Raw genomic sequence first — 26,980 nt, 5'->3', positions numbered from 1 at the left:
GAAAACAGGTGAATGCTACACTTAAACCACACACTATCATACGTGTATTTTGCAATGATTATGTATAAATTGTAGACATTGATTAGATAGATAGATAGATAGATAGATAGATAGATAGATAGATAGATACTTTATTCATCCCCGAAGGGAAATTCACACTTCCAGCAGCATCCCTGAGCTGTGAACAATACAATAAGAAAGCAAAAAGAATACAATATACAAATACCCAGTGTGACGTGCAAATGCCCACTGTAGCGTGTTATATAGAATAACTAAATAGTGCTACACAGAATACATATTGCAATAAGATTTGGTAATATGCAATGTAGGTGGTGTGGTTTACTGTGGGCTTTTACTCTGCCGGGTAGAGTTAAAGAGCCTCATGGCATGAGGAAGAGAAGATCTCTTCAGTCTGGCCGTAGTACAAGACAGTGACAGCAGTCTGTCGCTGAAACTGCTCTTCTGTCTGGAGATAATGCTGTGTAGTGGATGCGATGGATTGTCCATGATTGACCGCAGCTTTTCCAGTGCCCGTCTCTCAGCTACTGTTGTTAGGCTGTCCAGCTCTTATGGGCCATACATAAAATAAGGTAGCATTTCCTAGTGGTAAATGTAATGGGAAGAACTTTCTGCAACTGAAAATGTAAGAAACATATTCGTCAGGGGAGAGATTTGTCTCAAAAATATTTCCATACATATTGTTCGGATCCAAAAATATGTCTGTGATTTACTAAAGATCTACAAATAATATGTCTTGATAAATGCAGACACGAGATTAAAAATCACATAGGCCCATGTAAATCACATGTATGTTTTTGACTCTGCAAAAATACATGATTCTTTTTTTAACGGTACTAGAAGAATTACCAGCTTGGCTTTGAATGTCCTTAAAACGTGCCTTAACCTTGCCATGACAAAGGTGTACCAGAAACCCCCATGTAAAACTTTTATTATAATTTAAAACAATGTGTGTCATACAGGAATAAATACCAAATACGCAAGAAATAAGGCAATTTTTTTTCTTTCTGTGCAGCTCGGTAGCAAACGACTCACAGCCTAGTACCAGTCCGCGACCCGGGGGTTGCGGATCTTTGTATTAGAGTTCAGGTTGGTTTGAAACGCTTATCTGCGTTTGAAACTCAAATAAACTTATTTGAATGAAGTAATGTTTTTAGAAAATCAAACGCTGTTTATTAAAAGGATTACAATAAATTGTTTGCCAAGTCTGCTGTACGTACTGTATGTCAGGAGTAACCAAAGATGGCAGTATTTCCTGATTTCTTGAAGTCGTCGGCGACCCTTGGCCGTACGTTGTGACGCCTTCGCGAGCGTGGGGTTTCCTGGAGCTTTTTGCAGGGTTACCGCGCCCATCTCTGCTGTTTGATGGCCGCAGGAAGAAGCTGCTGAGATCTTGACGTCGAAGGAGAGAAGAGGGACGTCGACGACGTAGGACGAGTGGACTTTTTTTTTTTTACTGCTGCTGCGGAGGTGGAATTTGTGGCATCTCTACAAAGTGTTCACGCGGGTCTTCAAACAGCTATTTTGGGGCGAAACACTGCTTCGTATCTGCTCAATTGTGCCGGTGTGCCCCCCTCCTTTCTCCCTCCTCGGCCGGTCAAAACTGTTCGGGGAGTGCCGCTGTTTTTCGCTAGCTACATTAGGCTACGTCCGAGCGCCTAGCTGAAGAGAAGACAGAAGCGCTTTAAACTCAGCTAATGTGATTTTCAGAGCTGAGTTTGTTGAAAGCAGGTAAGAACGTGTTTGTTTCCTCTATTTTTCTTGGTTAGCTAAAGCTGTGGATGTGAACCAAAGGGTTAACTAGTCTGAGAACCTCATATAGTTTGATAGCTAACTAGTTACTAGAATTAAGCCTGCCAAATCGTCATCCACTTGGTTGAGCGATGCTTGTTTAAAAAGACTGGATTTTTTTTTGTTTGCCTACATTTTGCATAGTTTCTTTTGTGGGAACCGTTGTTTCTGTTTAAGTAGCCTTTTTTAGTAGTTTATGTCAACGAACACTCCTAGCGCCAAATAAACGTGACCTTTTAAGATAACTTTGCAGTAAACCATTGAGGTATGTTTAAAGTGCGAATTCCAATCGCAGTCGTTGCCAACAAGTCGACACGTCGGCCTATACTTTCCATTTTGTTCCCACAGCAAAATCGTATACACACCACTTGGGGATGCCTAATAAAACTTGTTGTAAATGGCAATACAATACCCGTTGCAAGTTATATGATATGAGCCAAACCCTTTTTTTCTCCTTAACGATCGAGTTGAGGTTTCCTTCCCCTTGCGGTGCAAATTGTACCATCGTGCAGCTGACAACGAAGCGATTCTAAAAATGGCTTCTTCTCCAACCCGAACCATTGCCGACACCACCCCGTTTTCCATAACGAGTCCCAAGCAAGTTAGCACAACAGTGGCCGCAGCTTTGCAGGACTGGGTGTGTTTCACTTCAATCGTGATATAACAACGACTGATTTTAAGTGGCATTTTGCAAAGCGTGTTTGCGCAAACCTGCAGGGTGTTCCCCATATTTGCTGTGCTCGGATTGTTTGCGTGAATTATCATAACTGGATTATTTTTGTCAAATATTTCCGCCCCACTGTTCCCAGCTGGACCCAGTCAAAACCGTGTTGTGCCAGATTTGACAGAGATGCAGCTTCACATTAGCTCTTTTAGCTCATGACAACTGTGTCGTTTTAAATGGCCTGGGTGATGTTTTATTTTTGTCCAATATCTTAGTGGAAAATGTATTATATACATCGTGGGTTTGAGTTTACGTTGCAGAGTGAGTTTAATTGGCTTCGTGCAATCCTGTTATCTCAAGCTACTGCAAGCTGTTATTAGCTGCGCCGGCCATATCCCATACCCGATTGGCTTGCGAACACTAAACAGGGATATATAAAACATAATTACACGATATTTGTGTTGGATTAAGCGCGTCTAACGAGTGCAGGACATGACCAATAATATATCAAGTAATTAAGTAGCCAGTCGGAATCGTGGTTGTGTCGTGGGCATACCCCGTCCAAGGGGACAAGATGCCGCTCTAAGTAACTTCTCGCCGGGCTGCATCGAGCCGGACAACCCGCGAATTGATACTGTCAATCCTGGGTCAACATGTGGCGTTTATCCCTCACAACCATTACGTGTGTACGAAAGAATAGTTGGAATTTTTGCTCGGTAGGAACTCATTTGATGAGCTTGTCCCCTCCCTCCAGCGCTTCCAATGAATGTGTTCCTGAAGTGGGCTTTGGTCGCTGCACTCAACAAGATGGCGTTCAAAGCCTTCCTCATCAGCGCATTTTCTCCCACTCGTAGACGAGCGTCGCAGGGCCTGTAATCGGGGCCCGCTAGCCCTAGTCACTCAATTATAATAATACTATGAAGCAGCCTTTCTTTTTTTTTCGCCGTGTTTGAATTGAACGAACGAGTTTACAATACCATTATATAAAACTGATCAGATGATGTGAAGGGCTACAAACGGAAGCTTATCAGCAAATTTACAAAGCTACTTGAGAAAATAATTCGCATATAATATGAGTGAAATGACTTAACTATCTGAAAATGACCAAGAACAACGCAAAATATTACTCCCTTACTTTCAATTGACCATAACTGTGGAATGGCTTTGACCAAGCCTGTACAATTTTGAGATTTTTCAAAGCAAAATTGATTTGAGGTTACGTGAATGGAGGATTCTAGAAAGGCCAAATTATGTTGACCCTTCATATCAAAATTGTAGTTCTAATTTAAACATGAGCTAATGAGAAAAACTATTTAAAAAAAAACATAAAACTTGCATATTTCCATTTATCAAAATTGTTTTAGTCTAATTTTGTATGATTATGTTGAAACAGTGTGGTGATAAATTATGATCCTGCACTTTTAATTTGAGGTTTAAGTGCATATTATTGTTTTATTTTATTCATGATAACGTGATTCATTTTACATATAATTCCTATTGATAATAACTGGTTACATGGTCTGATTAATATGAAAAATGCTCGGACTGTAAAGGGGAAGGGACCAAGATAAACCTAAGGTTTTTGCCCTTTCCCCCTTTTATTTTCACAATTGTTAATCAAACTTGTTGACTTAGAATTCATTGTAACCTTGAATTTGAACACAGGGAAAAATTGTGCAATCAAATTAAGTGGACGATTGAATCTATAGCGTGAATTGCACAAAGAACAAATACTTTTTTTCCGAACAAATGTTAAATATGCACTTATGTAAAACAGATATGTTGCATTCACGAAGTCTACTTTAAACATTTTTTCCACTTAAAAAAATAAAATCTATTGCTTTATTTCGTTGTCCACTTTGCTAAGCTGTCTCTTTAAAGGGGGATATTTTGATACATTTTAACCCAAGGATCTTGAACCTTTAAATATTTACTTTTAGGAGAGACACTTGATATATTTTAACAAAACCACCAAAACCCACTCTAGACAAAAGCTAATTAATTATTCAGCATATTTTATTTCACTACTTGATTTTTAAAATACAAAAAATAATTGCGGCAGTGCCAAGTATCTAACTTGAAAGTTCTTGCAAATAATGGTTTCAAAACGAGCTGCATTCGTTAAAATGTCACTGAATAATCCAAACAAGGATAACTTTTAGCTATGTGGTTGAAGTTTTAACCTTGGAAATCAAGTGGTCATTTATTCGTCTTCCTTTCCATTTTATAGGTGCAAATCTTTGACATCTTTTAAATTCAAGTCAAGTCATTTTTATTTGTATAGCCCTAAATCACGAAGAGTCTCAAAGGGCTTCACAGATTATTACACTATATTACACAGACTATTTTTCAGCCGACGAGAAGAGTAGGTTATTCATATGCTATGGAGTAGAAGTGTGTTTTAAGCTTAGATTTAAACATTTCCACTGAGGTTGCAGATCGGATCTCAGGGGGAAGAGCACTGGTGCCCGGATGGAGAACGCTCTCGAACCAGCAGAACACTTGCTTGGGATCACCAGAAGACCGGCACTCTCAGATCGTAGGCTTCGGACCGGGACATAGGGGCAAATCAGATCTGAAAGATAAGAGGGAGCAAGTCCATGTATGATTTTGTATAATACTAAGAGAACCTTGAAATCACATCTAAGGCTAACTGGGAGCCAATGCAGGTTGGCCAAAATCGGTGTTATGTGATCGTACTTTTTTGTCCTAGTTAAAAGCCTCGCTGCGGCATTTTGTACCAGCTGAAGAGACTTGATTCTAGACTTCGGGAGACCAGAGATTAGTACATTACAGTAATCGACAGGAGGTAACAAACGCATGAATTATAATTTCCGCATCCGACTGAGACGGTATTGAACAGATTTTAGCAATGTTACGAAGATCGAAGAAAGCAGTTCTAGTAATTTTCTTTACATGCATTTCAAAGGATAGATCAGGGTCAAATATGACACCTAAATTTTTAACTGAGTCACTCTGTGTGATGTGACATTTGTCAATGTTCACAGCAGTTTTTGAGAATAAGTCACGGCATTTAAATGGACCAATGACTAACATTTCGGTCTTTTTAGAGTTAAGACGCAAGAAATTGAGTGACATCCACTCTTTTATCTCAATGAGGCAGGCCTCCAAATTTTCACAGTTTAGTGTGGGAGATTCCTCCAACGGAAGATATAGTTGAGTGTCGTCTGCGTAGCAGTGGAAGCTGATATTGTACTTGCGAATAATATCACCTAATGGAAGCATGTAAATGCTGAAAAGAAGGGGGCCAAGCACTGAACCCTGCGGAACACCACAGGTAACATTAAAGGGCTCAGATGTCATTTCGCCATATTTAACACAGTGCGTCCTATCTGAGAGGTAGGATCTGAACCACGAGAGGACGGTTCCTGAGAGACCAATCCATTTTTCCAACCGTTCTAGTAGGAAATTGTGGTGCACTGTGTCAAAAGCAGCACTAAGATCCAGCAGCAGCAAAAGTGATGAAGCGCCAGAATCCATTGCCAGTAGGAGATCATTTGTTACCTTGATCAGAGCTGTCTCAGTAGAGTGGTTAGCCCTGAATCCCGATTGCATAGATTCAAAAAGGTTATTCTCGGATATGAAATCATTCAGCTGCTGTGCCACTACTTTTTCAAGTACTTTAGAAAGGAAAGGTAGGTTTGACACAGGTCTATAATTACATAAGATTTCTGGATCAAGGTTGGGTCGTTTCAGTGTGGGTTTAATAACGGCGGACTTAAAAGCTGCTGGAACTACACCTGAGGAGAGTGATATGTTTATAATATTTAGAACTGAAGGTCCAAGGACGCCAAAAATACTTTTAATAAATGAACCTGGGAGCGGGTCGAACTGGCAAGTTGTCGGTTTGGCCGCATTCACCACCTGTTTGAGATCATCAAGTGACAGTTCACTAAAACTGGACAATTTCCCTAGACAGCCACCCTGTCGTGCATCTGTAGATTTCAGCCCTTTAATATGTGTGGTATTAATAATGTCTTTAGCAATTTCTTCCTGTATGCATTGAATCTTCTTAGTAAAGAAGACCATTAAGTCATGAGCAGAGTGCGTCGAACTATCTGCAATAGTCTGTTGCCCTGTAAGCGATGCTACAGTGTCAAAAAGGACTTTGGGATTGTTCTTTTGAGACGCAATCACCTTCGAAAGGTAGGCCGATTTTGCAGAGCTGTCACACCAGGTTTGATGGAAAACCTCAAGCTTGGTAGCGTGCCATTTTCTTTCCAATTTCCTGCATTCTTGTTTAAGGGTTCTAGTTTCATCAGTAAACCAAGGCGTGCGTCTTTTAGGACTCGCTAAATACTCATCCAGGCGTAACCAAGTTTCACAAAGACCGATACAGTTAAGTTTATAATCACGAATAATGTTATCAACAAGTAAAGCTTTAGGAGCAAGCGATCTAAATCTGCAAAAATTCTCACCTCAAGCGCGCCATTAGTTTTTGTTACTTGCAAAGACTACACTTGAAAAAGTATCAGAGAAATGTTAGAAAGTAGACGTCCCACTTGCGTGTGTGTTCCAAAGCATCGGCTAACAGACACGTAAAACATTGTAATGACATTTCTTACCAGCTTTAAAGGAAGAAGTGCTACAGCGCTTCTACCACTAGTGGTAGAAACATGATATTGCACTCCCCGGCCTGCATGCGTTTAAAGCTAATTCTATCTCTGAGTAAGATGTACTTGTGAAAAAGCCTCACCTGTCTCGCGAGCCGTACGTTCCCGACAGCTGCTTTAACCAATCAAATCTGGTAAGAAACAGGATGCCATTTGTTAAAATTTAATTCATATTACACAATAAACATCACCTACACTTACAACTTGCATATATCCATAGCTATATTGCAATTAGTTTTCATAACATTTCTTTTGCATTATTTCAATAACGGGTGTTTTCATTTTTTTCCATCTTTAAAAAACTTTATTAATCATAAAGATTACTGACCGAACAAGGGATGAAGATAACCTAGTAGGTGGTCACAAAGGAGACAAACACCGAAGAAAATGAACACAATATAACCCTTAATTTATTCAACACAAATCCTGCTTATTCTGAATAAAATACAGTTCAATTACTCCATATAGTCTTGACATGCTTATGGATGCTAAAAAGCTACTACCTTGACAATTATATCTGCCGGTTTTAGGGAGAAAAGAACATTTAATCAATGCATGCATTCCTTTTCAATTGGGGACTGAGGGAACTCAAATTCACTTACAGAGACCATAAACACTCAAAAAGTCTGAAAGCAATTCTAAAATCCAAAGCTGAAATACATCGACCCCCTCTGGGTTTAGACCAGGAGTATTTTGTGCCTAAATGTATACATTGGATTATGCTGTGGACACGTTCAAACAGAATACCCATTTCCAAATAAGAACTCATGTGCTTTGTATTTGACTATGTATCAGATTTGTGCCCAGATTTATTTTTTCAGTTTTTAGCAAGAATGAGTATAGTTTTCGCAAGGGAAAAAAAAGAAATGCGCTGTAGCTCAATATCAAACTTTCCATAGGTGTGGATTTACTGTAGCCAAGCCCAAATAGTTTGATCCAATTGCACATCTGATATCACTGTTTTTATTCCATGTACAGTGACCTTGGCTCTTTGAAATCAATTGTGGTGTTGTTATAATTAAAAACTTTTTTTAAGGACATAAAAGTTGTCAGGAGGACATGTTTACTTATAGTAGGTGAGCAGGGCGCAGTAGGATTAAGGCCACCAAAATCATTATTTAACTTTCTAATTAGTATCGTTATTTGAGGGTTATTTTTTTGCCACCAAAAAGAGATTTTCATTGAGGGTGTGTATTTTAATCTCCAACTGCTGCATAGAAAAAAGGATTATATTCTTAATCTGTGGAGTTGTATGGTTCGTTCAAATCCCATCCCCATAGATTTTAGCTCATGTTAATGATTCATTAATATCTGAAACACAGCTTTTTATCAATCAAAAACTTTGTTTTAACCATTTTATTGCTATTTTAGATCTGCCAATATTGTGATATGATGACCCTGAATAACAAGTTTCTGAAATGGTCTGCTTGGATTTGCCATTGTAGTCCCTAAAATGGTAGAACATTAAATATTAATGTAATAGACCCCCCTAAATGAACGAATTTTGATTGTTCAGGACTGTTTCAGAAAATTAGAATTGTTTGATGGTTATTATTCTCTGTAATGCAGTTAATACAATCATGTATTGCATTCTGGATTCATTGTGATTAAGGGCTATACAAATAAATATGACTTACAAATTAATTGAAATATTGCTAGCCTTTGAATATTCTAATATTGCTGATTAGGGCTTAGAGCCTACAAGTGTACTATTTAATGATATTCTAGTCTTTTCTAGATGGGATAGTTGCTTTTTGCCGTAATATGCTATTTTAAAACATATTCCACTTTCACTATTTCAATTAATTTATAATGGATCGGATGGATTTTTTTCTTGCAACTCAGACACATACTTTTTCACAATATTCAGATTTTCTGACAATCTTGTATTGTCTGAACGACACGGACATAGCTATTCTATTAACCACTTATTTTGTGATCACATGTTCTCCTAAACACTTTATGGAATGGGCCGATGGCAATCATTGCCAGGCATTTGTAAAGATGACCATCGACTAACGAAACATAAAAGGGCAATATTGGCAAGTAACGACTTCAATCGGAAATAGCTGCATATCCGAGGACACTTGTGCAAAAACAAAAAGGCAAATATCCTGGTAATACATAACCCCTCATACCAAAAAAATTCATGCTGAACAACCTTAGAGGATGTCTCATAAGATTACCTGGTGGTCGGTGTCAGGAAGGGCCAAAATCAGTCTCAATACAGTACTAGTGTATTTTACCTTAAACTGAAGGCACTGACTATTTGCTTTAGCTGTTTTGTTGGATTTCCTTCTTAACCTGCCAGTAGGAGGAAACAGTATTTTTTTTCTTTCTCTCTCTGCCATTTGAACTCCAAGCCAAGGAAATTTGTAAAGTGGTGTACTGCACCCTGAAGTTGTAAGTGTAGGTGAGGTTGCCTTTTACTTAAGAGAATGAAGTCAACACAAGTGATAGTTCCTTGCATTTAAGTTTGTTAAAAATGTATAGTAGAAAATTAAAATACACAATTAAAGTTAAAGTAATCCACAAAGTTAAAGTATGGGTGACTAACTTGGGCAAGTCATATATTCAGTGCAATTCTTAACCTCATTATTAGCACCTTGCACAATAGAAATACAGAGATCCCTTGCTACTTCAGGCTTCAGTTATCGCTGGTTCACTCCAATCTGAGAAATAAAAGAAATTAATTAGAAATTGAATAAAAAAACAAAACAACCGATGCTTCCTGCACCATTGAGGAACTTTTCAGGCAGCCAAGATTCAAGCCAATTGGCCATAAGTTTAAAAATAAAAAAACACCAAATGCTTTCTGCACCACAGACTAATGTTTCAGGCAGGCAAGTTTTACGCCGATTGGCCGCACCACTTGAATTGAGATTTCTGATGCAGATTGGCCAATTTATATCATAATTGTACTTTTATGAGGGCGACCCAGCCTCGCCGATCGGCAGCAACGACCTCTGAGAGCTCCAGCCATTTGCGATTCCAGCGACTGATGATGTAGACTGTGGTTCCTCAAGCTCGCTCCATATCTGCTTTCACCATCACTAGCCATGTTTTTAGTTGTCCTCCTTTCTGTTTTGTCTGGCGCGCGTAAGCAACTGGGTTTACTATCTAGCGAGAGATTACTTCATGCGGGTGGCGAAGGACGTGACTAAACCACCAACTCCTCCTTTTGAGGAGGGTCGCTTCAAGAATAGTTTTCTACTAGTCAGAATATTGACATTAGGGATTGGGTCAATCAGCCGGATATTGAAGATACATCTGAGGCAGTACATGTCGAATGCTTTGAGGTGTTGAATGTCTTGCGGAGAGTCAATTTTTCACACCCGTATATTGGGATAGAGCAAATGAGTGCTTGGAAGATCCTATATTTGGTCTTTCGTCTGATCCCCTTGCGGGACCAGAGGTAGGGATTTAGACGGCATAATGCCGAACAAGCTTGGTTGATGCAGGTGGCCATCTCATTTTGGCCTGTCCTGTGGCTTTTAATGTGGCTCTGAGGTATTTGAACTGATCAACCTCTCCTATGGTGGATCCGTTGAGAGTGATGTAAAGGCGATTGGCAAGGGGGATATTCCTAGAAAGGATTTAAGTCTTCATAGCGTTTTTCTTTATGCCTACTTGTTTCGCCACAAAATGTCGGTGAACGACGACCCAAGGACTGCCACACAGTCGGCGAAGTCCATGTCGGTGATGTAGGTGTCGCGATCCATTTGCACTACCTCAAAGTCATCAAGGCTGTTCTATAGGGTCCTGTTGATTATGTCATTGAAAGACTGGAGCGAGGACGCAACCATGACGAATGTCGGTACAGACGTCCTCTTTCTGTGTTCGGGCATAGTAGCCCTTGATTAGGGTAAGTAGTTTAAGGGGGAAGGTCATCGTAGCTAATGATCTCTCTCTCTTTCCCTCTGTCGGCCACTCAGCAAGGCTTTGGTCAAACCGCGGCCAAAAAAAACCAGACAAATGTAAAATATGTACTGGGTTTTTTTCCATTTGTTCACACTCTCTCTCAATCTCGCTTGCTCCCTCAGTCGGTAAAAAAAACCACACCCCAAAAAAGAGGCGACACTATTTCGCGGATTTTCACTTTTCTCGCGTGGGTATCAACTGCGAAAAACAAGGGATATCTGTATTCACAAAGTCCTAGAACCAAATCCATTAAGATGAGGTGGCAACAAAAAGTGCTCTGAGGCCCATTTATACTTGTGGCGTCGAAAGGGACGCGTATGCCATAGCCGATCATACTTCCGCCAACGACCCATTTGTCAAATTGCAAATGTGCTGCATTTTCCCCTCCAGGCCAAGCGGTGTCCCTGTGGCAATGACTGGGGATGCCACCAAAGTAGATTAACAGTAGTAAGGCTAAAATGTCAGATTTGTGAATATTAAGATATGTGCCCACTGGCGTTGATCACATTGTCTGCTAAAGGCACCTCAGTAACCAACATGGCAGTGTTAATGGGCCAAATTTTACAGTTGACAGTCAGATGTTAGCAAGTGTTCAAATTTTATGTAACCATGTTCAGACCTGAATATGGCTCTAATTTCGCCAAGAACTTTAACATGCTTATTGTTTAATATCCCGCGTATCCATTCAATATGGTTGGTGTAAAGTGTAAAGAAGCCAGACGTTTCTTTTGGAAAGAAAGTGCAATAAGAAAGCTTGACGTGTTTGAGAAAATGGTTGGAATGCTTTTTTTTTTTTTTTTTTTTTGGGCCACTTTTTACCTCGGAGGAGGATCTCTTAAAGCGCATGTTCTAAAAGTAAATACATTGTATCTTTTATAGAGCATATTATTTTATGAAATGTTTATTTTTTAGTACAAAACAATGCAGGTTACTTATACAAACCTTAAACATACAAAATATAGCACTGAAGCAACTTACGAACAAAATTCAACAATCGTCCGGAACTTATCTCGTTCGTAAATTGGGCAGCGTCTGTTGTTCGAAAATCAGTAAAAAGGTCAATATAAAGTCAACAAATGACTTGTTTTATTGAATTTATTTTCCGAGTTTCTAGTGGCAAAAAATAACAGGCAGTAGCCATTGAAAAAGTGACTGTCCCAATGCCTGTAGTCCTGAAAATCTAAGCAAATAAATTAGTTGCATTGTAGAGGTGAAAACAGGATTCTTTGTTGAGTTTTTTAACTTTAAATGGACAAATATATGAATTGGCAAAATTACTAACTCCCAGTGTACAATTATCTAAGCACACCGTAGACATGTTTTTTTTTCTCTTAAAGAATTGTTAAGGTTAGTGTTGTTGTAGTGCTCTGTGTACACAAATAAAACAGAATAATTTAGGTTTAATCACAAATTTCCCAATATGAAAAACAAACCATTTTCTGCTGATATTTGAGGCTCGCATGTTGCAAGCAACATAAAGTGGATTTTGGGTAAAAACCTACCTCATCTAAGATCTCACTCACGCGCCAGGTGACTGACATAGGGATTCAATGAACCTAGTAGTGATGATCATCAAAATAAACATAGGATATTACCACTGATGGTTATTGAGTGAAACTAATCCTTTCTTTAAGCAGTGGGGTTATTAAAAACAAAGAGATGACATTTAGAGTGCAGCACATTGGCAACCTGTTGAAATGATGGGATCCAGCACCATATACTGCTGTCTCACAATATTTAGCGCGTCAGTACTTTTTGGGGAACGTCACTGATTGTCAGAGGAAAAAACAAACAATGTACTGTCTAGTATTGCAGCAAAGCTCTCCTGTTCCAGGCCAGAAAACACTGGGTAGACCACATTTTATAATAATAGCAATGACATTACCTCAAATTAGTGACCGGTGCTAAATATTGGTTTCCCAGTCGTTCTAGACAATTATGCTTTTAAACAAGTCAAACACCAAACCTCCTTACAAAATAAAAAAAATTGTTTAGTTTGAATTACATCATTGATGTATCGAGTCTTATTTTGACAATTTTAAAAGGGCCATTCATTCTGATTAAATTTTATTGCTCAGCCTTACTTGGATTGTTATAACACAAGATTAATTGACAGTGCCATCTCCGTGCCATCCCCTGATCTTATGGGGATGCTTTGTTAATCCTGGGGTATTTTTTGGTTTGTCTGTGAAACCTTGTTACCTTTTACAGCTTGGCTTTCCCCCACTCAACCGGATGCCCATCTTTTAAATTGTGAAATAAGTGTGATTGTCCAAACTTTTGTATATCAAACAATACCAAACTTCTTTCTTGGGAACATTTTGTTCTCCGTTTGCACCGCAGGGCGTGATCCAGAACATCTGATTTGTTTATGCCAAATCCCTGTTTGTATCTACATGTTAAAATTACGAAAATTAAAAAAAAAAACACCTGTAAAAGGAACGTGCCAATGACGTCAAAGGCATTTGCAAATATTATTTTGTGTAGCGGGCAGACTTCATTGTGTTGTTGAACTTCAGACTGACTTTATTGGGTGTTTACAAAATGCCCTGAAGCAATATCTGTTTTTCTGTATTGCCAAGCCTCTTGGGCTGCATTCTTCATGACCTGGTTACATTTCAGCCACATTTGACATGCATCACTTCCTAGAAGCACTTAGACCTTTACTCAACAACCAGGAGGAGGACAAAAGACACATGCACAAAGTGTTGAAATCTTCTGTCACTCTTAAATGCCATTAGTGATGGCCTTTCTTGGTATAAATTCCAAATGAATTCCTCAGCCCTTTGATCTACACCTGTTCTTTGGAGGTCAATGCATTAATAATTCATAACTATTGCATTTGTTCATACTACAGCAGGCAATGGGAACAAAAACGTATTTGTGCGCTTGCGAGAACGTGCGTGTGCGTATGATCATAATACGTAAATGGTTTATGCATTGTACAGTATCAATTTGTTCCGACTTGTGTGAGGTCATTATGTTAGTGAAAAGGCCATATTTGCAGGGAACAATTTAAGTATTTGGTGGTCCAGAAAGTTGCAAACTAATACAAAAATAGTTGTAACCATTTTAAAGGTTAAATAAATGCCACACACCCCTCATGTTGCACAAAATCTTGACTCGTATTGATGGGAATGTCGACTGTCTGGATTGCTTCATGGGGATTCCCCATTGCTGTTACGTGTGCTAAGTTCAGTTCCACAGGCCACACCCAAAGTTGATTGCTACCACCTGTGTTGAATCAAGAAATTACTTAAATTAAGTTTAAAATAGCTTTCACATGGGGCCAGATGGGTTTTGATTTTTTTTGTGCCTTAATAAATGGAGTCAACATTTTAGAACTGCATTTTGTCCTGTGATAGTAAGTTGGGTTTAATCCTAAACCTTTGAGTGATGAATTTGAAAGACACAAGCGTTTTCACGGCATTGTACGTATATACTATATATACTATACTATACTATATTTTGCCAGTATGACATCTAAGATATAATAATAAGAAGAATTTACCTTTATTGTCATTCTTTGTAACCATGCACACAGAACGAAATGTCGATACACCTGACACGTACAGTTAAACTGTAGCGAGCCGATGCAGCCGCAGCCAAACTGACCCAACTGCGGTGTTGGGAGTCATTAGGTGACCAAACCCCCCAATTCCAACCCTAAATGCTGAGCGCCAAGCAGGGAGGCAATGAGTACCAATGTTGTAAGTCTTAGGTATGACTCAGCCGAGGCTTGAACCAGCGACCTCCCAGTCTCGGAGCGGGCGCCCTACCATCTAGGCTACCGAGCTGGTATATAGTTCAGTAAAATCATTTTCTGAGCTTCTGGCTATTCCAAAATGCCCATTCCTTTCTTAAACAGTCAAACGGTTTAATTTGGTTTTCTCTGTTCAAATGTCTATAACGATCCAATTAAATCGCAAATGTATTCTGATGACCCAAACTGTTGGTAGGATCTACACCCTCTACCCCACATGCATGTGGTTGATCCCATGGTTATTTTTCAGTTCTACACTTTTTATTTGCTTATAAGTTCTCCTGTCAGAGCAATATAATCTCTGACCTGGTAATGTTGTGGTGAAATGTTGTCTGAAGCCTGGGTCAGCACAGGCAAGTAAGTGTTTGGAGTTGGAATAACAACATTATTTGTATGTAAAAAATGGAAATACCGTTCTAAAAAGACTTGCTTTCTGATGCTAGTTAGTCCCCAAGGCACCTTGTAATACATAATTTACAGTGCTTTATACGGTAAACATATTGCCATATTAAATTATACCCCATTTTAATAGTTAGTGCTTTGTGATGGAGTGAAAAGACACCGAATATGCCTGTGCCCTTGGCACTTCCTTTCTGCTCGTTATTATATAGTGCACGAGATGTCAGCATTGATAGGAGTGGCTGGAAAAATCTGAAGTCTGCCTCCCTCTCAGCCTTCTGTATTTTTCTTTCTCCTCCCCCTCTATCTCTAATAATAGCTGCCAGAAAGTGGAGGCACTGAAGTCCATTCGTGTTCTGTTGTGTGACTAAAATGTTGGCCTCAACAGCAATTAAGGCTGAATGTTTGTATCGGTAATTGCAAATTTACAATAAACTCATTGGTACATTCGCCCAAAGATTTATCACATTTTTTTTAAAGTGAAATACTAAGTTGTGTGTTTTATCTTGGTTGTCTCTGCTACAGTTGTTTCCACTGGGATCCAGACTGAACACCATCTATAGACCGTAGTATTGCCACTGCAACAATACGTTTAATAAATATGAAAAAACAATAGCCAAATGATTTCTTGAAGGGAAATTGATTTTATTTTGATTATCAATGAAAACTTGTGGGCAACAATCTGAAAGTTTTAAGAAAACATTTTCTCGGGTATATCCCAGGGATGCAAAGCAAGGGTTTTGTGAAAAGATTATTTTAATGCACAGGGCTGCAGGTCTGGAGCCATTTATTTTAGGGTTTGAGTATTCCATTGAAATTCTACTTTATCATCAAATATTATAGTAAAACCTATTTTGTTATATAAAAACACAAATGATGAATATAAAAGAAAGGTTTTTAGTAAAAAAATTACCTGATCTTGTTTCGTGAATGCACTTTTTCATTCATATCAGCGAATCCCCAATGTGGGTAAAGAAGTATTGGCCACGCCATAAGTATTGACTCTTGAGAGTAACTGACTGGGGTTTTTAATTGAATGCTGCACTTCGTTTTGGAAAGTTGGGTGGAAACTGCATCATTGTTATGGTGCTGCTTTGCAATTAGGGCCCTGCAAAGAATATGTCATGAGATCTCTACAAACTCGTTTTGGGGGCCATTTTTTGGCTACATGTCACAAAAGACATTTTTTTTGCGATAAACGGTTATTATACTCAAAACTGCTGAAAACCTCTGCATATAACTTAAGCATGGGGCGTACGGCAGTAGTTTAAAGGCTGTTTTAATTTACACTAGTTGATCACTGCAGTAAAAAAAATAGACACACTTTTCTGTGAATACATTCTGACGTTGTTGGCGAAATAGTAGAATGCAATGTATGAAGATAAATCTTGGCCCCATCAGCAAGTTCGGTCGAGTCTGAAACAATTTTGTTCATGAAATCCGGCGTCTTGGTGTGGGGAGATATCAACAAGTCAGGATAGTAGCTATTAAGTCTGGGTTTCTGCATTATGAGAGTGGGGGAAATTACTCCGTGATATAGTTTTATGCAATTTCACCCATTTTGAACATTAGCACAGGTAGTAATGGTGCCTTGCCTTCATGTGTAGACAGAATTATTGATACTGATCAGTCAGGTGGCTAGCAACTTGTTGTACAAGTAGTTCTTTAGAATGTGTCAACGTGACACAGAAAACCTGCACAGGAAAAAGTTTATGGTAGAATTAAATTATTTTATTTTCTCTCAAAGAATGTGTGGTTTGTTGGTGAATTTAAATGGCTAAGGTGCTTTTTTTTTCTTAGTTGTGTTTGATATCTTGGCTATTATAGTACTTATTACATTTGTCTATAGCCAGTAGTGGGCAATTAGAATGGGCATTGACTGTCAAGCATCAGTCGACACAGAACTCTCTTGTAAAGCGCTTTGGGAAGTTTTGACTTGAAAAGCTCTATTAAAAAAAGCAGATCAATTATGGTTACCGCTGTTGTTGTTGTACTTTTTACTATGGCTTGTATATATGGAAAGTGAGTGAAAGTGTCTGCTAAAAGCTTCGACCCATGGATTGGGGTCAGCTGGATAGCCACTGCTTTTCAGATCATCAGCAGGTTTTGTCTTAAACGGATTTGGCTGGAGGAGCTGAATCAACTGTGTCCCAGGATTACAGGAATGACATTGGAGGATAGTTGAGCGTCTCGGGGCCACATTAGGAACATTTTCTTCAGCTGCTTCTTGTCAGCGCATCCTTGTTTTGCTTGTTGCATTGCAAAAGCCAAACTGGTACATTCTTCTGTCCAAGTAGCTGGAACGTTGCCAGGTTTGGTTAACATTTGTCAGGTACTGTATGGTCCTGTTTATTGTTCATTCTTTTTACCAATTTTTACCAGTCCTAGTGAGAACTTTCAGCTGTTTCATATGTCACTGTTCCAAGGATAAATGCATTGCAAGTATTTAAAATTGTTAGTCTTGTTGCGAGGTAACAGTTCCAAGATGGAAAGAGAACTGTTGAGCTTTTGATACCCTGTGCCTGTTGTTGCTTTATAAAGCTGGAATGGGTTTACAGAAGGAATTAAAAAAAACTCGTTTACTTTCAACTGTTGTCGTGTTACTCTGCAATCATTTTATACCTTGTTTATAACTTTAATAACCAAAACTTTGTCATCCCCAGATCAGAAAGAGTCTAGGCAGCAGAGCGAAGCACAACTGTAGAAGAAAATGAGTGAATTGGATCAGCTACGTCAAGAGGCTGAGCAGCTCAAGAACCAGATCCGAGTAAGTCACCTCCTGTACTCAACATTTTTTGTTTCAATTAGTTTACTAAAACATGGACTTTCAAAAACAGTCCTATTTAATGGGACGGTGGAAAATAGTCATTAAGTGTTGCTATAGATGAGTGGTCTCCAACCTTTTTCATGCCGAGTGCCACTTTTTGTCTCTAATTAATGCAAACGGCACCCAGTTTGACATGCAATTCTGAAATAAGAACTTACCATTTTATTACTATGTTGTTTCTTCGTAATAACCAGATCAACTATTTGAAGTAGTCGGTCAACCACTAAGAAAATCATTTTACTAAAAAATAACAATGACCCATCAGTGGTGAGCTATTGTCAGAACAGGTCTTCAAGCACGTCAGTTGTCCTTAAGGGGCACCCTGGTGTCCACGTGCACCACGTCAGAGACCCTTGCTAAAGACGTATTCATATATTTAAGAAAAGCAAAACTCTATTCACGGAAATAATGTCTTACTACATTAACACACACATTTTTATATAATTGTAAAATTTGTCATCTGTAGTTAGCCCCTCATATTTAGGAGGCTGACATGTACTACCATTATCTTATGGCTATAGATGCCGGAATAACAGTTATGCAGACATAGTTTGTCGCTCTGGTGCTTGCAACACTGGTTAAACTGCTAACTACTTGCCACAGTTGAGTCTTATGTTTCAGGAATGTTTGCTTATCAGTTTCTGCTTTGCTCTTGCTACCTTTCACTAGCCTTTTTTTTTGCCAGCTTCCTGGTAGCTGCTAATCCTAACCACTTTAACTTTGGCCTATGGCGCCAACCAATGCTCCCCTACTTTACGTATCGACTCTCGCTTCCTCGGTTTTTCCATGTCGACTGCCTTCCACATCATATGTCTTTCAAACAATAGTTGTGTTTCCTTTACTGTCAGTTTTGCTGAAAATCTTAATTGCTCAAATGCAAACTGGTTTTGGAAACACAAATTTTGAAAAACTTAAATTGCAAAAGAGTTTCTAAGTAATCAAGTTTGTTTTTTATATGCCTACAAAAATACAGTGGTTGTAAAAGGTGTAAAAAGTGCATTTACGGCCATAATCTAAACATAGCTGAGGTGTTTCAGTAGTTTCAACAAGCAGTCATACTTTATTGAACATCAATGGGAAAACTACTAATACGTGCCAATGTATAACAAAAAAAATTACAAATAACTAGCTGTATATTCTCTTGCCTTCGTGGTTGCACATTGCTGACTATGGACTTTACATGACAATAATAAAACTGTACCTCTGTCTTCTGCTTAAACTGTCAGTTCGGCTACTGTAAACACAAGAAATGTTTGTGAAAAAACTGTGGATAAATGGCAAAAAAGATCAGTTCAACATTTTCTTTTTCGTGGCCCCTTCATACGTCTTCACCTTTGCCCGCTGCGAGCCGGTAAACCTCGGTCACTTATTGGGTGTTTTGGTAAATGGAGAAGCCAATAACTTTTTAGTGTAAACACAAACAAGTGAAGATCCCTTTATTGCAATTCTGCAACTATTGCTTCTATTTTGTGATAAATCTTAATGGAAAGCGTGAGTTATATGCCATTATACGACATAACATCCTTCATGCTGACAGTCATCGGGACAAGTCCAATTTTAGCTTTTTCAAACATTCACACTCTGTTCTTTATGATAATTACATTATTCCAAATCTCAATTGGCATGTAGCTTACTTTAGTGAGCAAAAACAGCTAAATTATGTCTTCCCGCGAGTGGGCAAGGTACAGCTTGATATAAAGCCAGGCCCCTGTCACATGTCACAAATTTAAAAAGTCCAGAGAATGAGCAGGGATGGTATTATGATGGCAATATTGCTTTATCCAAATTTAGAAATTGCTGCAACATACCATGTCAAAATATTAAAAGCAACGTATCTAGTAAAAAACATGATTTCATTTCTTTTTAGCATTTCAAGCATCCTATGTGGGTTTGTTTCAATTGGCAATTATGACTTTCAAAAATCAGTCGGACCTGCAAAACATATTTGAATATTCCCATCAAAATGTCCCACCATATTCTGTTGGGGAAAAAAATGTTAACTACATGGACAAATACCCTTTGCCCTGTGGACTTACTTAATAGAGAAAATGACAATGACAGGTGACATGTCAGGCTATTTTTTTTGCTTCTGTTATGTAGAAAACCGAACACAAAATGAGTATTTGTGTATAATATGTACTGTGGTTTATCTCAAATCCATCACAGTATTATCATATTTGGAGCCTCATAGTAATTTATAAATTGTAGTACAGTTGGAACCTGAAGCATGTTTTGGAAACATGAAAACAGTTCTTCCTGTTTATTCACATTTACACCGATTGTGTTTTAGGATGCCAGGAAAGCGTGTGCTGATGCTACCCTGTCCCAGGTAATCAAATCTATTCATTAAAATTATTTGTCATATGCATTTACCCTGCAACTGTTTTCTCAATATGTTTTTGGTTTTTAGTCGTAAACTGATTTTTTTTTTTGTGTGTGTCTCTCCCCTCCTAATCCGTTTAGATTACAGCTAACATTGACCCTGTTGGCCGAATTCAGATGCGCACTCGCCGGACACTAAGGGGGCATCTGGCTAAAATCTATGCCATGCACTGGGGCACTGATTCGAGGTACTCTATTCAGCTCCACTAAGTCCATTAGCTAAATATTTCATGCCATCGACCCCACCCCCTTGCCTAACTGCGGGAAATGGATATAAAAGCTTACTTGAGTGTCTTTGTGCTGGGTGTTTCTCCTCAGGGCGCTTGTCAAGTCCTGGAATTACACAATAGCTCTAGTTCAAGTCCATAAAATCATGTTCTATTTTTAACATTTGCTCAAAGTCGGTTTGAATAAGATTAACATAAACACACTCATTACAACAATTTAATAACAGAATCATTTTTTGTATTTTTGGTTATTGCTTATTGGACATCGTAACAAAATATTATGATGTGTTTTTGTTGAAAAACACATTCTGAAGGGCAATGACGTGTGGTTCACCAAGCACTGGGGTTGATTATCAATTTTCAAAATCCCAGATATTTGTTTTGTAGTTACACACATCATGGAGATATTTACAGTGAAAGTTGCTGACAGTTATCTTGCAATTTACTGCATTTAGTGTAATGACTGGTATTGAAGCCAGTTTTTACAGTAATGACCGCAGGAATGGAGTTTTTCATGGTGTGATTTATCACTGCAAAACCCTTTTGTGACCGCACGCCAAAGCCCTCCCATCGCATACTGAAGTTTGGTGCTCTGACTGGCACACTATAAAAACATTTCCTAGTTGGGGGCCAGTCAAGCCTGATTAAATCGGCAGCCACACAATTTCGGTATCTGTGCACATTGCAACATTGGTAAAGTGGCATCATTTTTCCTATGCTTAATGTGGGAAGGTGGCACAGTACTGGTTCCAGGCTCTTGCGCAAGAACTGACTGAAAGCTTGAGACAAGCTTGAATAAATGTATAAAACCATGACCGTGTCTATGTTCGTCATAGGTAATAATCCCATTGGAAACAGAATATTGTATTTTTGTAACAATCTAATGAATTGTCTACATGCCTAGAGACAAAGGAATAACCCTATATACATTACGTTGGCGGGTATTCCAATTGCAAGAGTGAAACGGAAGCAGATCCGTTACGCAGATAGACATTGTTTCCATATTTAGCTTGACATTAAATAAAGGAGGGTTTCATTCATGTAACTTGCCAAATTCCGCAACGTAACATTCTTGTTTCCTCTGCGCCGCAAAAGTGAGCTGCATTGCCGTGTCTAGTATGTTTGCAGGATGTGCTCGATAAAATTCGCCAAATGCAGACATACACTATGGATACAACACTGGACACATCCACTATATATATTGTTTGATGGACCTGTGGCATTTTTTACTTTGGGGGAAGAAAATGAAAGGGAAATATCCTGAAAAATCAACAAACACACATGAGGGCTTTTTGTGAGTAAAAAGCTTGCGTGTATCATTATTAGTCTATTCATGACCAGCCAGCCCCCAGTCCTTTTGGCGCATAATAATATCCAAAATTGGGGGAACTCTGAATCCGCACCAACACAAACCCTGTCATTGCAACATGAATACTCGCAAGACCTTATTTCGGTTATTTTGTGCATTTACGTCAGGTTAAAGACTATGTCCGGATGAAATAAGAAACTTTTAAGTTACAATCAAACTCGTTTATTAAAGAAAAGCAAGCACATTGAAACAAGGCAAAATTGCATTCTTGAATTGAACTGCAATACTTTCGCAGAATGAAATGAGAGCCTCCCTTTTATACAGTCTTGTGGATTCTGACTGGAGGACACAATAAACCACGTGCATGTAAAAGCTTTCTGATTGGTTCAGACAGGAATCACATATTTAAATGCAGTGTATAAGTTGGTTGCTAGATAGCGTGCGGGTATGATAAGTGAGCAATAGGGATAGTGAACTTTGTAAAAACCATGCGTTTCTGTGTGGAGAAAAGCAAGCTTGGAATTTGGGAGTCCAACTCTCCCAAAACCTGATAAGATGAAAGGAATTTGGGAGGAAAAGCCATCTTTGAGGGTGCTTGTCTCTGAACACCAAGTGAAATCGTAAAACCACACACTTATTGAGCACTACAGAAACACAAATGCGCAACTATATAAAAGCATAAAGTTTATACTGGGTTTAAAATATCGAATATAGTATAAAAGGCGCACTTAGACTATAGCTTCCCCCACAATTTACATGGCTTGGTAAATTGTACCCTGTTTTCAATGTATTTGTTGCCTTTACGTAAACCGTGTCTATACCATTTTTGCACTGTGCATTCTGTTTCCATTTTTTTTAAAAAACGTATCATTGACAAAAACATTGATAGTTTTGAGGCAACATCATAGTCTGTCCTTCAATCGAAGAAAGTTCAGCAGTTATAAATATATCAGTACATTTTTAATTTTATGTCATACTTATTCATTCCTGCGTGTTTTAAAAAAAGCCATGGTGCAATCACAAATACATTTTTTTTGAGACCTCTAGAACCCTTCAACAAAAAGTAACTTTCTTCAAAAGTGAATTGTTACACTGTGTCATTAAATACTTCTCAGAATGTTCTGGCCTCATTTTGAATTATGCACACTCAATTTACAGTTGTGGTAACCTATGTTGACCTCAGATTTTGGCCCATAACAACCAAAAAGTCTTGATGTAAACCTTGCCATTGTGGAATGTATTCCTAATGTGGGTGCTGTTCTGTGAGTCATGTCAGTGAAGATGAGCAGGCTCCCAGTGGGGTTTGTGGTGCGTTGCTCACTGCTCTCTATTTCTGTGTGCATTGGAGCCATCACTGTAGTTACCTGTGACATTTCCCTGCATACTCATCATAATGTCACCTAACCCTAATTTAAATTTGTTGTCAAATTATTTTCTTTTGTTTTTTCATGTTACTTATTAGCGTTAATCCTGGTTTATAGCTGATGCATGTGTTTCTAGTTGTAATAATATCACATATTTTTGCAATAGGCTTTTGGTCAGCGCCTCACAGGATGGAAAACTCATCATTTGGGACAGCTACACCACAAACAAGGTAAATGTATTAATGACAATGACCTTAGTGCGTTTGTTCTTTCTTAAATGTATTGAATGGAGATCAAGTATTTTCCTAATACGGTCTTTCAACATTCAGATATGTCACATGTTCAAAGAAAATTGACATTAGTCAAAGGATGGGTTCAGTTTAGACTGAAGGAGGGCCGTAGACGATACTTGCCTTTTAAAATAAATCAGTTGCTCAGTAAATATTTAGGTTTTTTAACTACCGTATTTTCCGCACTATAAGGCGTGCCGTGTTATAAGGCGCACCTTCAATGAATGATATATTTTAAAACTTTTTCCATACATAAGGCGCACCCCATTATAAGGCGCTATAAGTGCATGCTGGTTTAAGATCAGGTAATTGTGCAATTTTGTAATTGTAATCCTGTGCAGTCTTTCGAGACATTTTTGTGATTAAGGGCGTCATAAATAAATGTGACTTAGCTTGACTTGGCTACAGTAGAGGATGTAGTTACGTTATGCAACCGTTAGATGGTGCCGCGCTAAAGGGAATGTCAACAAAACAGTCAGATAGGTCAGTCAAACTTTATTAATAGATAACAAACAAGCTTTCCCTAACTCCATTCACTCCCAAAATGAATAAACAGCCGTTTTATTATTTTCTCTGAGGTAAAGCATTTTCGTGACACATCTTTAACATCTTTGAACAACAGCAAGGCATAACATCTTACTTTTCCTCCATTTAGTCAACACGCAAAAAAAATGTCTGATACTGTTATGGTAAATTAAACGATCGCAATATAGTGACACTCGTAATGTGCAAAACAATAACAGTAAAGCAATAACATAATAACTGTAAAATGTAAAACGTTGTAGTGGGTTTTACATAATTCACCCATGGAACCATTGTTCAGTTAGCGAGTTCCTAGGGGGACTCTTAATTCTGCCGGCTCGAGCCACTCTCGTGTTCGATTCATTAATGTTGAACTCTCTCGCTGCTGCTCTATTCCCGTGTTCTACTGCGTGACTGATCGCCTTGAGTTTAAACTCTGCGTTGTAAGCGTCTCTTAATAGGAGCCATTTCAGGGTCTTTATACAAACGCACAAATAAAAGAGAATCGTTGTTTAATATTTCCCAGTATGCGCAGCACACCTCTTCTTCTGCGCGAAAAATGGAGTCGGTGGCTGCTTACCGTAAGTTGCGAGACCTTGTAATTCAATATTGATCCATATATAAGGCGCACCGGATTATAAGGCACATAGTCAGCTTTTTTTTTTTAAAAAATCGGATTTTATGTGTGCCTTATAGTGCGGAAAATACGGTACTAGATTATCCGACGCCCACCAAATGGGAGTCACTGTTGGAGGGCATACACCCAAATTCATGTGTAAAATCAGATTTTATGTATTCTATTCGATCATTGTTATCTCTACTACATTCGATTTCTTCCTCCTCTTCAGGTCCATGCCATCCCACTTCGTTCTTCCTGGGTGATGACTTGCGCTTATGCCCCCTCTGGTAACTATGTGGCATGCGGGGGTTTGGACAACATCTGCTCAATTTACAACTTGAAGACACGAGAGGGGAATGTGCGCGTCAGTCGTGAGCTGGCTGGACACACAGGTAAGCTGTACACACTGATTTGCCTTAAGCTTTCTTAACCAATACCAAGCCATTTAAAGAGAACAGTCACTTGTTTACAAGTGTCATTATTCATTTTAGACGCACAGGGAGGGTTGTCTTATCCAGTTGGTTGGTTGTCTCCCTTAAACACTAGGGTTGTATGGGAACCATTTCCTGTGGTGTGTCTTTGGCAACTACAGACTGGTGGCGCCCATCCCTCTCCAGGCCAATATATGTTTCCACCAGGTCACGAACCGGGGACCTCTCTTCTGCTAGGCGAATGTGGTGTGATTCAATGAAAAAGTTTGTCTAAGCATCAACATAGTTTTAGTTGGAATAGCCAATTATTGGGCAATTATCACCACTGGTTTTAAACATTTTCACAATCGTCCCAATGACCTTGGGACAACAGAAGCATTTTCTTTTTTTCTTTTTTTTTTTTGTTGCAAATTTGAGCATACACTTCAAATATGTGTTTGAAAATGAATTGATCCATCATTCCATTCCTGCAACATGCTCTGTGAGTGCTTTGTGCAAAAGTAGAGCATACTCTTACTGTATAGCCTTACCGTTAACAAATGAATGTATTTTTTGTGCTTGAGGGCAAGTATTCTTCATCTGATCAGTGTCACATGAGACGGGAAGTGTGTCAGCGTTTGAGTTTTTGTTTCTTCACCATAGAGAGGGGAGCACAGCCTTGCCTAACGAGCAACAAATAAAGGAAACTAGTTCAAAATTATTTTAAGAAAGTAGATTATTTTATTATGAATATTTTCAAATATGTCTGTTAGTTTTTATAGATTTGTAGTAGGGAATATGATTGTAAAAGTATCAATGATTTTCTCTAGATAACAAGTAATATTTGATCTTGATATAATTGCTATTTAGGTTACCTGTCCTGCTGTCGTTTTCTTGATGACAACCAGATTGTCACCAGCTCTGGGGACACCACCTGGTGAGTTATTACATTGCACACAACGTAGGCCTCCTCAATATCAAAGCAAACGGTTAATGTTCTCTCTTTAACATGACTGAATATTAATTAAATGTTTTCTATTCCCATGTTAACACGATTTTGTTTATAATTTTGAATACATACACAATATCAACTTCAATAATATTTTTTAACAAGTTTTGAGCTTTCTTAAAGGTAAATAATTGATAACTAATGATGTTTGACCATCTAAATGCTGAGACTTTTCTCAAAAACAGATCTGAACATTGACAAAAGTAAAATCACCCAGAGTGACTAAGTCAAAAATTTAGGTGTCATATTTGACCCCGATCTGTCGTATGTTGACAATATCTGTGTATTATTTGCCCTCATGTAGGTTTGATATCAGGGAATGGTGTCATAATAGTCTGTAGTTTGCAATAGTTTTTGATCTGTGCAGCCCTTTGAGACTCTTTGTGATTAAGGGTTATGCAAATAAACATGACTTGACTTGACTCTACAACCCCTAGCAAAAAGTATGGATTCATCAGTCTTGAACAAGTACTCAGTCCGACATTTTATTCTTTATAATAAACTCTGATAAATAAGCATGAACAAGTAATAGTTTTTCAGAAGTGCAGCTCCTTGGCATTCAGAAACACTAAAAGAGATTATGTTAAAAAAATGTGGTCAGTAAATGCTACTTTTATAGACTAAGCACAGGGGAAATAATATGTAATCACTTCATTCTTAGGAAAAAGCTATGGAATCATGAATAACAGACAAATAAATAACAATCAAAACACATCACTAGCATTTAATTGCACTACCTTTGGCTTTTATGACAGCTTTCAGTTTCTGAGGGGTGGACTTGATGAGTGACAAACAGTATTCTACATTAATCTGGTGCCAATTCTTGATTGC

General features: G+C 38.4%; 1 protein-coding gene across 2 annotated transcripts in view; it reads left to right on the top strand.

The window, feature by feature from the left end:
• Nucleotides 1-1,353: 1,353 nt before the first annotated feature.
• The window catches only part of LOC148369591 (guanine nucleotide-binding protein G(I)/G(S)/G(T) subunit beta-1), a 37,898-nt gene continuing 12,271 nt past the window's right edge, over nt 1,354-26,980 (top strand). Inside the window, exons 1-7 of one of the 2 annotated variants that reach the window (XM_088331679.1) lie at nt 1,354-1,749; nt 17,854-17,957; nt 20,308-20,346; nt 20,481-20,587; nt 23,466-23,529; nt 24,960-25,122; nt 26,011-26,077. In XM_088331679.1, the coding sequence (XP_088187805.1) occupies nt 17,901-17,957; nt 20,308-20,346; nt 20,481-20,587; nt 23,466-23,529; nt 24,960-25,122; nt 26,011-26,077 (497 nt within the window). In that variant the 5' untranslated portion in view covers nt 1,354-1,749; nt 17,854-17,900. Of the gene's footprint in view, nt 1,750-17,354; nt 17,523-17,853; nt 17,958-20,307; nt 20,347-20,480; nt 20,588-23,465; nt 23,530-24,959; nt 25,123-26,010; nt 26,078-26,980 lie in introns of those variants that run through there. The other variant, XM_088331678.1, reaches the window with a different exon arrangement.

Source organism: Urocampus carinirostris, chromosome 3 (genome assembly GCF_059441175.1).
Source record: "Urocampus carinirostris isolate Australia breed hairy pipefish chromosome 3, RoL_Ucar_1.0, whole genome shotgun sequence".
Taxonomy (NCBI): Eukaryota; Metazoa; Chordata; class Actinopteri; order Syngnathiformes; family Syngnathidae; genus Urocampus; species Urocampus carinirostris.
Note: the sequence above shows the minus strand (reverse complement) of the source record. Positions and strands in the feature narration are given on the sequence as shown.